Source organism: Euprymna scolopes, chromosome 13 (assembly GCF_053919585.1).
Source record: "Euprymna scolopes isolate OS-2025 chromosome 13, ASM5391958v1, whole genome shotgun sequence".
Lineage (NCBI taxonomy): Eukaryota > Metazoa > Mollusca > Cephalopoda > Sepiida > Sepiolidae > Euprymna > Euprymna scolopes.
This window is the reverse complement of record NC_136494.1, coordinates 57,966,283-57,979,248: the sequence shown is the minus strand read 5'-3', so window position 1 is coordinate 57,979,248 and position 12,966 is coordinate 57,966,283. Positions and strand designations below refer to the sequence as shown.

The 12,966-nt window shown below is 32.4% G+C and overlaps 1 protein-coding gene across 1 annotated transcript in view; it reads left to right on the top strand.

Moving 5' to 3' along the window:
• LOC145292044 (5-formyltetrahydrofolate cyclo-ligase-like) overlaps positions 1 to 12,966 on the top strand; it is a 39,051-nt gene that overhangs the window by 14,233 nt on the left and 11,852 nt on the right. Inside the window, exon 2 of the mRNA XM_080138069.1 lies at positions 8,932 to 9,187. Within this exon, the coding sequence (XP_079994195.1) occupies positions 8,932 to 9,187 (256 nt within the window). The remainder of the gene's footprint in view (positions 1 to 8,931; positions 9,188 to 12,966) is intronic.

Below are 12,966 nucleotides of genomic sequence, written 5' to 3'. Positions count from 1 at the left end.
TGTGATTTCTTGTCTTATGTTCTGATGTACAAGTAATTTTTATTTATATACAACTAGAAGAATACCCATTCCAGGATGGATAAAATGAATTTCCCAAACAGAACAGTTTGTACCAATTTTATGTCCCCCTTATGGAGATTTAAATCTAAATGTAATTCTACTACTAAACCTTATGACTAAAACCGTTATTGCAATTAGAATTAAAATCATGTAATGATTTTAATTCAAGAAAATGTCTAAAATTTAAGTTTAAGAGGTTTAAGGATAAAAACACAGGGAATCTTGCCCAATTAGTGTTTATTGGATCAAATTGAATGCAAATCAGAAATATTTGAAATTTCAAATGGGAGATTGTGCCCATATTATGGCCTTTAAAATACTACGCAAAAATTGAACTTTGGGGTAAATTTATTAATTGATGTCTAATACCTATTGTTAAAATTTCACAAAAGTCAGATATATGTGACTTTTCATGGCGGGAGCCCACTTTCTCTTTGCCCCTTTTGTATTAAACTAAATATAGCCTACATTATTTATGCCTAGCAACTGTGTTAAAAAATTCATAAAAATTGGTAATTAATTTAGAAATGTATCTTGTACATATAGATATATAAACATATACACGTACATGACTTAATACTTATATTAATAGAGACTAACTGTTCACACAAATTCCAAAAGGTTGAGTTGCTAATATCTGAAAGAATACAAAGCATTAAATATATTTTTAAGAGGTCGGACATGATTTAATCTATAGCATTATTTTTGCTCTACCTTGTATTTCAAAGAGTCATTAATATCATAGTTACTATCTATGTCATCGCTTATGTTACCTAATGTTGGATCTTTATTCTGTCGGATTTCCTCAGCTATAGCTATCACCATTTTTATTGTTGGCTTAGTTTGACACTGATGCATTTAATATTTATATGTATGTACATTGTTTCAGTAGCAATTTGACATATTTATTGTTAACTGTTTGGAAAAATGTCAATTTCCTTTCAAAAAGGAAATCCCAATTAACATTGTTGGCAGCTTTTTTAATGTTTGTTATTTGTTGATGTTTCGCATTATATAAAATCTCTTCCTAAAACAAAGTTCACCTCAGCACGACCACAAGTGCGTGTGTGTGGGGGGGGTTAAAGAAGAAGAAGAAGAAGATAAAAGAAATTCAGATAGTATGAAATTGACCTTTTAGTATTTTTACTTTCAATTTATTTTTTTCCAACATTATCATTTTTTAAAATAGTGTTGCAATATTTTTGCTATCTAATGGGGTATGCTCGCTGAAAGTTTGGAGATTCTATGTATAAACACTGCCGATAGGAATGGACAAATCAAATTAATTCACGTTCTGTTATCAATGAGCCAGAAACCAGAATTGCTCCATAAAAATTGAATCTTTTAGCATTCCAGCACATAATTTTCTCATGTCAACACGAGATCTTTGGCTCTTTGGCTTTGCAAAATTATAAATTCCAGAATCTGTACAGAACAGCGACCCACTGAAAATTCTTCATATCCAAGACTTGTATGGAATAGCTACCCATTAGAAATTCTTCTGAAATTAAACATGATTATGGATCAGAATTCAAATTCAAACTGTAGCAAGTAAAATTTTTAGAATATTTACGAATCCAAAAGTCACACAAGGTAACAAGGCACAACCTGAAAACAGAAACAACTCTTAGTTTATTGAAAAGAATGCAACTCTCTTTGCAAAATTATTATAGTGCTTAGATGACAAAAGTCTATCTCTGGTAGTGCAAGAAGCTTTGGACTATTGTTGCAAAGCATTGAACATATTAACAGAGCATTATTTATCGAAAGGAAAACCCAAAATTGTCTCTTTATATACTGAACTGACATCTTTAAAATGTACAGAAGCAGAGTAATTACAGATTATATTATAAAGGCCAAAACAACAGCAAATTCATTAAAAATGTCTGGCAAAGTTATGAGAGACAGTCTATTAATTTCCATGATCCTTAAAGGCATTGCGCAAACTGATTTCCAATGAAAAATTGGTAGTCTTTGCGACCTCAATGCCAGCAATATCGTTTTCTATAATGTAGCATTTAGTTCCTCTACTTGGCCATTTCCCTGCAGGTTCTAGGCAGTTGTACGGCTTGTTATTCCCTTTCTATGCAAAAGATCTGTTAGTTCTGTTGAAAGGAATGATGGACCTCTGTCAGAGTGAATAAAGGAAGGCATGTCAAACAGCAAAAATAGTTGACAAAAATAATTTATGACTGTTTGTGAGGACATATCTTGACAAGAAAACGCAAAGGGAAAGTGTGACTATTTGTCGATAATTGTTAATGGATATTTGTTTCGACTATTAGATAGCAGCGGACCTTTAAAGTCAACACAAGCATTCAGATGGTTGTGTTGCTTTGACAAGCTTAAAATTAGTGGGATCAAAAAATTGTGGTTTTAATTCTGCACAGACTGAACAGTTACCAATAGTTCTTCAAACATCCTTAATGGAGTAAGGGAGGTTACGCAGACGTACAAAATGAGGCATTCGTATGATGACTGCATTACACAATAAAACGTGTACGTCTTGTAAACTGGTTGAATTAGTCAAGGAGCAAACTGCTCGAGAAAGTGTGTCTGCGGCTGCATTATCTTTCCCTGGCTGGTATATTACATCAAATGTGATGAATGATAGTTTGATTCTGCAGCATTCTGCTTTCTCATTCTTTATTTTGCTTAGGTGTTTCAGGTCATGCATAAAAACTACGGAGCATTGGTCTGTAATTAGTTTAAAGGCAGAACCGATATGGTAATGACACCATTTACGTACTGCTTCGATGATGGCATGTGCTTCTTTTTCAATTGAAGAGTAATATTGCTTGCTGACTGAAAGAGATTGGGAAAAGAAAGCAACTGGGTGGCCATTCTGAATGAGTGGCGGCCAGGTGTGAAGCATCAGTTTCTATGGTAAGGCGTATGTTGGGATCAATTTTCGTAAGTGAAGCATGCTCGAGTTCTTCTTTGAGATTGATGAAATCTGATAAGTAGGATTCAGATAGAGGGAAGAATTGGTTCTGTGCTAGCCATAGAATTTTTTATCTGAGAAATGAGGAATCCATTGAGCATAATATGAAAACATTCCGACAACTCGCTATTGTGATTTAGCGTCTTATGGTGGAGTTAGATATCTCAAAACATGGAAGCATTCAGAATCTGGTTTTACAACTCCAAATAACACACACTCTCAGTTCACATAATGCTTTTGTTCTCATCAAAACTTATGTCGTACTTACTGGTAACATCTAAGAAACGATTAAGGTTTTCATCACATTCCATCATATTATGGCCGCATATTGTGATGTTATTAACATACGTCAAAGTGTTGGCAACCGTCTTGCATTTTATTAGATTGTCTACCAATTATTGGAAACATGATACACTGTTTGTTATGCCAAATGGATACAGCAGAATTGATATAGATTTTCACAGGCTTCGAAAGTTGTGAATTTCTTCTCTTTTTCAAGTCCAGGGTAGTAAAAACGGAATAGCAAGCAATTTTTTTTTTTTTTTTTACTAGTTCATTAATTCTTGGTAAAAGATAAGCACCAACGTACGTGAACCGGTTGATGGTCTGACTATAGTCAATGACAAGATATTTGTGTCGATCATTAGTGGTTACTAGAACCTGTGCTCTCCAGGCAGAGCAAGAGTTTGATAACACCATCTTTTAGAAGTTCATGAATTGCATAAACTGCTGATGGATCAATGAGTGTCTTCTGGATTTTGTGGCAATAGGCTTGTGACCAGGCAATAAATGTTTGAATAGTGATAGAGAAACAAGATGGGATGCCATTACGGTGCATACGGAGAAAGGATCTTTGTGACCCCCAAAAGGGCATTTCTACCTTTTGAATGTAGTTTGAGAAAGTTGTGGCCAAGTAAGACATCTGAACAAAGAGAAGAAAGGACTGAAAGTTTGAAACGCAGGTAGGTAAACCCTTTATATGCTAATGTCGCATATAAGGCTGGATGCCATTTATATCTTCCTGTGAGAAGTTTGTGTCGGCCAATTGTACTTATGGATGATGTTTGATGATATATAGCTTTCTGAACTACCAGTATCCACTAGAGCCTCCAGGATTATACATGTTAAGTGTTGAGACATTATGTTGAACAAAGATGGCGGCAATAAATCAAATTGGCGAAGAATCAATGCAGTCACGATCTTGAGTGTTGAATAATTCTTAATAACAAAGATGGTGGCAAAGAATCAATGCAGTCATGATTCAGTCGTTTCAAGGTGGTGGTTTGACAGTGATGCATACTTTTCAAATTCATATATATATAGTCATACAATTATACATCTGAAGTCCTACCTAACTAAAATTCCTGGTGAACCAAGTGCAAAAGAGATTCAGACAATTGCACTTAACGGAACAGCGAGGATACTAAAAAGAGCTCTCGGTTGGCTTCAATAAAAAAGCGGGGCAATGTTAGCAGCTGGTTTGGCTGCCCCATACCCAGCATTACAATCTTCAAAGGAAGAAAAATATTAAAAAAAAAAAAAAAAAGAAAAAAAAAGGGGGAAAAAAAAAAATTCAAATATATACATATACATTACAGATGTACACACTTTTCAAATATATACATATACATAGATATACACACTTTTCAAATATATACATATACATAGATATACACGCTTTTCAAATATATACATATACATAGATATACACACTTTTCAAATATATACATATACATAGATATACACACTTTTCAAATATATACATATACATAGATATACACACTTTTCAAATATATACATATACATAGATATACACACTTTTCAAATATATACATATACATAGATATACACACTTTTCAAATATATACATATACATAGATATACACACTTTTCAAATATATACATATACATAGATATACACACTTTTCAAATATATACATATACATAGATATACACACTTTTCAAATATATACATATACATAGATATACACACTTTTCAAATATATACATATACATAGATATACACACTTTTCAAATATATACATATACATTATAGATATACACACTTTTCAAATATATACATATACATTATAGATATACACACTTTTCAAATATATACATATACATTATAGATATACACACTTTTCAAATATATACATATACATTATAGATATACACACTTTTCAAATATATACATATACATTATAGATATACACACTTTTCAAATATATACATATACATTATAGATATACACACTTTTCAAATATATACATATACATTATAGATATACACACTTTTCAAATATATACATATACATTATAGATATACACACTTTTCAAATATATACATATACATTATAGATATACACACTTTTCAAATATATACATATACATTATAGATATACACACTTTTCAAATATATACATTTAAATACAGATGTACACTTTTTTTTGTTAAACAAAAACTCCAAACATTCTGTTAGATATGTTAGTTGGTTAATTTGGTTAGGAAAACAAGAGAGAAAAAAGAATTGATCGTAGTTTATCGTCATACCTGAGCCAATTTACAATCTATTATTATCATTTCTTTTTCCCTTTCGTGTGGTTTCAACTTCTCATTTTGGGTTTCTGAAACTAGATTTATTCATGATTTAATTCCAAAAAGTTTGGCCATAAAATGTTTTAATTTTATCCTTTTTATAGGTTTATTGAAAATATCGGCTATATTATTCTCAGATGTTACATAACTAAGAGAAATAGATTTTTTACTTATTTCATCCCTTATGAAATGATATCTGATATCACTATGCTTCGACCTTTGATGAATCATAAAATTATTTGCTAATAAGATACTATTCTGATTGTTACAATGAATTACTACTGGTTTTTTACTTAGATCTGGTTTTAAAATAGACTTTAGAAGGGTATTTAGAAAAATTGCCTCCTATTCTGAGTGTGTAAGTGCCACAAACTCTGCTCCACATGTAAAAAGGGCAACAATTTGTTGTTTTTTAGTTTTCCAGGAGACCATAGGTTCAGTCTTTGACAGCCTAAAACAGTATCCCATTATACTTTTTCGATCCTCAGTTACCCCAATCTGAATCTGAAAATCCTTCTGAATTTAGGGGACATATCAACTTTTTAAATATTAAAGATTGTGTCTTGGTTCCTTTTAGATGAAGGACTTGTTTTGCACGAGTTAAGTCCTTAATTGTCGGTTTTGATAAGTTTTGAGATAGCTTTGTTACAGTATAACATATATCAGGCCTAGTGGCAGTCATCAAATGAATTAAATAGATTAGGCTTCCAATAATTTCTCTGTATAATCGATCATCTACAGGTCTCTATGGACAAATTTATCTTTAGTTGACCTTTGACAACTAAATATTTTTGTTTACTAGCCAAATAGAAAAGTTACTAGCCAAACCCATGATTTTTTTCGAATATGACATCTTCGTTCTGTGATGATTATTTACATAATAAAGTTTTTTCTGTATATTTTTAAATAAGTGTGATTCTAAATATACAACACGTTTTATGTTGATACTTGAAGGTATAAACATTCTAATTTTTTCAAATGTTTTTTAAAACAGCTTTCGTTAAAAGAAGAGTATATTGCTCTATTAAACTTTTATTGTTTAAATAATTTAACTTTGTTCGTTTTATTAAAAAAAAAAGGCAGAAAGATATTTTTCACTCATTAGTGAGCTTTGGAAGATTGTCAGTGAAAGAAATACAATCGCCAAAAGATAAGTGTTTCATTATTTCTAGTCGCCACTTTGAAAAATCACTCACAAATGCGATTGTTTCACTCCCAATGTAGAGCCCTGATCTATTAATTTAGTTTCGGTCTCTATATTCTTATTTATATCAATCTCAACAGGAGTTATACGTGGTTTGCAGTCTCACATTCCAAATTTCAGCAAGATTTTTTCAATGTACCGAGATTGGTTCATTGTTATAGTTTCATTTTCACAGGTAAACTTTATACTGAGGAACGATTACAATAGTCCAAGATCGGCCATTTTTAATCTTTTATTTAATTTATTTTTAACATCTTTTAAAGTGTTGTCACAATTTGAAACGAGTAATATATCGTCAACCCAAAAAACCAAAATCAACAATTTATTACCTATATTTTTAGTATATAGGCACACGTCTACAGGACATTACTTGAATTCTTGTTCTATTAAATAATTATGGAGTGTTAAATTCCAATTGTGAGTGCTTTGTTTTAGACTGTACAGCGATTCAGTTTCCATACAAAATTTTTATTTTTGATTTTAAATCCCTCGGGGAGGGGGATAAATCTAACTCTCACAGTCAATTGGAGCGTTTAAATAAGGATTTGTTTTTTAGAAAATAAACCATAATTATCTTGAATAATCATCAATAAAATTCAATGTATATCTTAAATTATCTCTTCCCATCGAGCTTTTCGGGCCTGCCAAGTCACAGTGCACAAGTGAGAATTTTTGTAGCCTTTCTGTCTGGTGTTTTGCTAATATATTTCGCCATTTTTCCCTGTGCACAAACATCACAATTTGGGAGATCGTTTAAAGGTATTATTTTCATGCCTTCGACTACATTTGGTAATTTTTTAATATCAGCTGTATTGCAGTGTCTCACAATTTTCTGCCAGGTTTCCAAGTCGTGACAGGCAGTTTTTGAGGGAACCATACTTTTTAAATAATATAGTCAGCCAGTTTCTTTCATGTCAAATACAGTTCCATTTGGGTATCTCAATTTTTACTTGTTTTGGCCAAACTTTATATTCGCGCCTTGTTTAATGGCGGCCTGTACAGAAAATATGCCTTGCTTAAATGTCGGTATCAAAAAACATTTTTTTAGAATACAGTTACAAATTTCGCCTTTATTATTTTTTTAGTGATATTTTAGCATTGTCTCTTTTCAAGACTATATCATTTATTTGACTACCGTCGGCAAGTTCGACAAAATGATTCTGTGGATTAAAGTTTGAATCCAAATTAATGAAATCAGATTCCTTGGTGATAACATGTGCTGTAGCGCCACAGTCTACAAGAAGATTTTTACCATTTGTCATATTGTCAAAGTTACATGTGAATAGCAATGTACACAGGCGGCCAAAAGAAAGTCCGGACTTGTAATTTTTTCAAAAACTGCAGATTCAAGCTAAATTTAATGTAACTGTTTAAACAACCTATACATCATTTGATACGCCTTTTTATTCTTCTATAATTTTACCTGTTCATATTTGTCTTTTAATTGAAATATTCTATCAGAGGGCTTCAGACTGGAGTTTAGTGATGGCTGATTCATATGAGTCACAATTTGCTATTCGTGCACTGGATGAGAAATGTAATTGGTAAGAAAGTCTAGTTTGCTAGTTAGTGTCCAATGGTCTGCAGAATCAGGCACTGAAGGGTAACCATAGAAACACTGTGGCTTCAGAAATTGGTCCATTTTGGATTAGATTCTAGATGAATAAATTGAACACTGAAGACGTATGAAAACCAATTAATAAGGCTTTATTTATCTTGAATCACAGGTATGCATGTTGAAATAGAAGAATGAAAAATTGCTAAGATTTTACACAGTAACAATGCAAATATAACAAAGGTATGGTAGTTTTCTTAAAGCATTGCTGATAAGTATATAAGTATTTAATAAGACTGTAAGAAGTACAGATAAAAATGGAACAGTGAAAGAAATATTGTTTAACCATGTTGGAGTTCAATCTGAAAGTGATATCTTCTGGTAATGTGGTTTGTGCACGAGGTTGCATTATTGCCAGATGGGATGATAAAAAGAGCAATGCTAATATCGATTTTCTGTTATTCGTCAGTACCAGTTATTTTCCCATGGAGGGAAGACACGAAATTCTGTGCTCTATCTGGTAATATAGATCTATTTTAACGATTGTTTTTTTGTTTAATTTCTTTTTCAGTTGCTAAGCCTTCCAGAATTCCAAGACAGTAACCGCATTTCCATTTATTTAAGTATGGATGAGGAAGTAGCGACAGACCAGATTTTGAAGCACATCGTAAGAAGTAAGAAGACTTGCTTCATTCCTCACTATTCTGGACCAAGTATGAAGATGGTGCCATTACGATCTCTTGAGGATTACGAGAACCTTCCATTAACCAAATGGAATATTAAACAGCCAAGTGATGATGATATTCGGCCCGATGCTTTGGAAACAGGTGAGAATTTTCTGAGTGTGGAGAAGATTAATCCTTTTATTGTGTAAAATGAATATATATCTATAATATAAAGCTGTGTGTGTGTCTGGTCACGAATTGGCTCCTATATGGTTGACTATTTTAAAAAAACTGATTACATATAATGATAGCAGATGTATTGAGACACAGGAATGGGTATGTTTGATCTGGCAGAACGGTGGTTCATTAAAATTGTGGGGTCTGCGTTCGCGCCTGGTCAACATAGTATGGAAATAAAAAATAAAAAAAAACGTTTACAAGTGTTTTTGATATAGATGTACATAAGAATACTTTGATAAGTATGTTTTAACTTAAATAGGGATGGTATAATAAAATTGTAGGGTCTGCGTTCGTGCCTGCCCTCCATAGAATGGAAATAGGCATAAACTTTAATAAAGACTTTTCATATCTATTTGCGTAAGTATACTTTGATAATTATGTTTCAATTTGAAGAAATATGGTATAATAAAATTATGGGGTGTTCGTTCGCACCTGACCTCCATAGAATGGAAATATGTCACAAAGTTTAACAAGGTTTTTCAATATAGATCCACAAAATATTGTGATAAGTGTTTCAGTGTGAACAGGTATGGTATAATAAATTATGGGATTTATCTATTTTATTTTTACTTTCATCATATTTTACTTTGGTTTTGATACCCCCAAATTCGAAGCTATCTCTTTACAACCCTTGCTTTTCATAACCTGTCATACTTTCATAAATCAGAGTCCATTTTCTGTTAGCTGTTTCTGAACCCAGTCAACGACAGATACTTTTGCTAGTATATATATATATATATATATATATATATATATATATACTGTGTCAATCGCTTTATTGCAGATTAGTAAAATATCAATATTTTACTAAATATATGTCAGAAAAAAAATGAAAATTGTACCATCAAAGGGTTACTTTAAGGTTAGTTATTTCTCAAAATTTTATTCAAATTCATGCCATATTCACGAAGTTATGGCATTTTATTTATTATCAAGGAAATTATACTGTCCATCGCTTTATTGCAGATCTCTTAAAATGCCAAAAAATCAGGCGATTAAAGGTTATCGAAAGGCAAAGGATAGTTACTGGACTCGCAGAAGGATTGTCCATCAAAGATTTAGCCACAGAGCTGGAAAGGGATCACTTGACCGAACACCAAATCCAGAAAAATAAGGGCACCAGGAGAAATCTTTCAGATTGTAATATTCAGAAAACTTGTAGGGATGACTTCCCTACAAGTTTTCTGAATATCCCGATCTGAAAGACAAACAGCACCAGTGCTTCCGTTTTTGAAAAAGCTGGAATCGCTCCAAGATCCAGGCAGGTCGGATACAATGTGTTAAATGTGACTGCAAGGAACATCAAACCTCTTCAAAGGCATCCATTGAGAAAACAACATAGGGAAAAACAAATTGGACACAGAAATGGATTTCCAACAGGTCCTATTTTCTCTTGACGGTCCGGATAGATGTACCAAAGCTTGAAACCCGAACGGAACTCCGACCCCTTACAGAGTTCATCGCCAAAAAGGAAGTGGAGGCATCATGTTTTGGGCAGGAATCATTGGGGATAAGTTGGATGGACCATGCCGAGTGCCAGAGGGTGTGAAACTTACAAGCAATGTGTATACAGCCGTTTTGGATAATCATTTATCGACATGGCTAGATGACCTACTATTATCACGTCGCTTTCAGATGATTTTTATACATGACAATGTACTATACCATTCTGCTTGGGGAAACTGCAGTTTTCCTTGAATCTATGAGATTCGTTGGGGAAACTCTCATGACCTGACCACCGTGTTCTCTAGACTTTAATGCCAATGAATATCTCTAGTCAATATTAAAAAGAGGAGTTTATGAGGGAGGAGAGCAATTTACTTCCAAGGATGCCTTGTGGAGGAACATAGTCGATGTTGCTAGAGCTATAACTCCCTTTTAAGCTCAAACAATTGACTTCCTCAGGGGACAAAAGGTTGTTTTAAGTTATTTAAAAAAATGGTAGATATGTTGATAAATAATTAATTTATATGAGGCTTATACTTAGGATATGTTTTTGTTTATTATTCTTTGACAGAAAAATATAATAAAAAGTAAAGTTCACAAGACATTGTATTTTTGGCCTAAAACAACATTTTAAGAGATCTGCAATAAAGTGATGGACAGTGGAAATTCTTCGATAAAGAATAAAATGTCATAACTTTGTGAATATCGCATGGATTTTAATAAAAATTTTGGAAATAACTAACCTTAAAGCTATTGTCTGGTCATATAATTTTCATTTTGTTGTGACGTATATTTAGTAAAATATTGATATCTTACGAATCTTGCAATAAAGCGATTGACACAGTTTATATATATCTATCTATATATCTATAAAAGTGAAAGTGTTTGTCTGTGTGTATGTGTGTACATTTCCTCACGCAATAACTCTGTTAATTTTCAGTCTACAGACTTGAAATTTTATATAACGGGTATTGAAATTTGGGAAAATCTTTGTAATCCATTTTCGGCCAGAAATTTATCTGTTAGGGAGTCAACGTTCAACGATTTGACCTTTAAGAACTCTACCAAACTCCTCTGCCAATTTTGGGTATAAATGCTTGAAATTTTAGATATAGCTCCTTGGACATGGATATAACTTAATAACTTGATTTGAGCCCAAAACAATAAATGTTAAGGGATCATAATAGGGGTCAAAGTTTAAAAAAATTTGACCGCTGCGGTCTCTACCAAATTACTCCGACAATTTCTGGTCTACACATTTGAAATCATACATAAAGGGTATTTAGAGATAGGGCAAGCTTTTTAATCAGTTTGGGTCGAAAATTTGAGCTACTAATATATAAATCTATGTATGTATGTTTGCATGTCTGCCTAAAACTTTCGACAGAGGCGGCGGATTTTCACAAGATCAGTATCGTTTTGAAGCTCGACCCTTCAGACGACAAATACCAAAAATTGGCTAAAAACATTAATTTCTTCACCATCAACTGGGTACTTTTCTACAGGGAGGGATTGCTTTTTTTGCTGATATTTTTTAAAGTCATCCTCTCTTTTCAATTGTCTAGGCTTAATTTAAACATACGTCACTTCCGGTTTGGCGGTGGTTGTAACAGCAAAGACTTCACGTTTTTTCCCATTCTTTTCCTCCTTCGCGGTACGGGTTCGAGCCTGCCTTCCTACTACCACTTTCTTTTTTTTCTTTTTTTGCTCAGCACACACCTCCGAACACCCGGGCAATGCCGGGCATCCATGCTAGTATATATATATATATATATATATATGTAGTAGAGATTTAGAAGATTATCACAATGCGAGGAATGAAATATTGTCGTTGTTGGTGAAAGGAGATGAAAACAAGTGGCGATTTACAAATTAATAAGTACATACATATATATATATATATATATATATATATATATATATATATTTTCAGTTGTATTGGATACAAATGTCTTACTTGTTATGTCTGCGACAATATCCATTATTAATTTTGGAAAAACTTCCCTTTTCAAATGGTAGACGTGACAGATCGATTTTATATAAAATTTAATCACCATTTTAAGTGTGGAAAATGGACTTTTCACAGCTTTAAAAGAACTCACCTTATGTTATGAAAATTAGATACATCTTAAACGTTATTCCAATGTTTGCCATTTTTAACACTCTTTTCTAACAAAATACAATTGTCCACTAATTTTGATTGTTTTGTATATCTCCACAAATTTTCATTTAGATATAAAAAAGGATTTTTATTT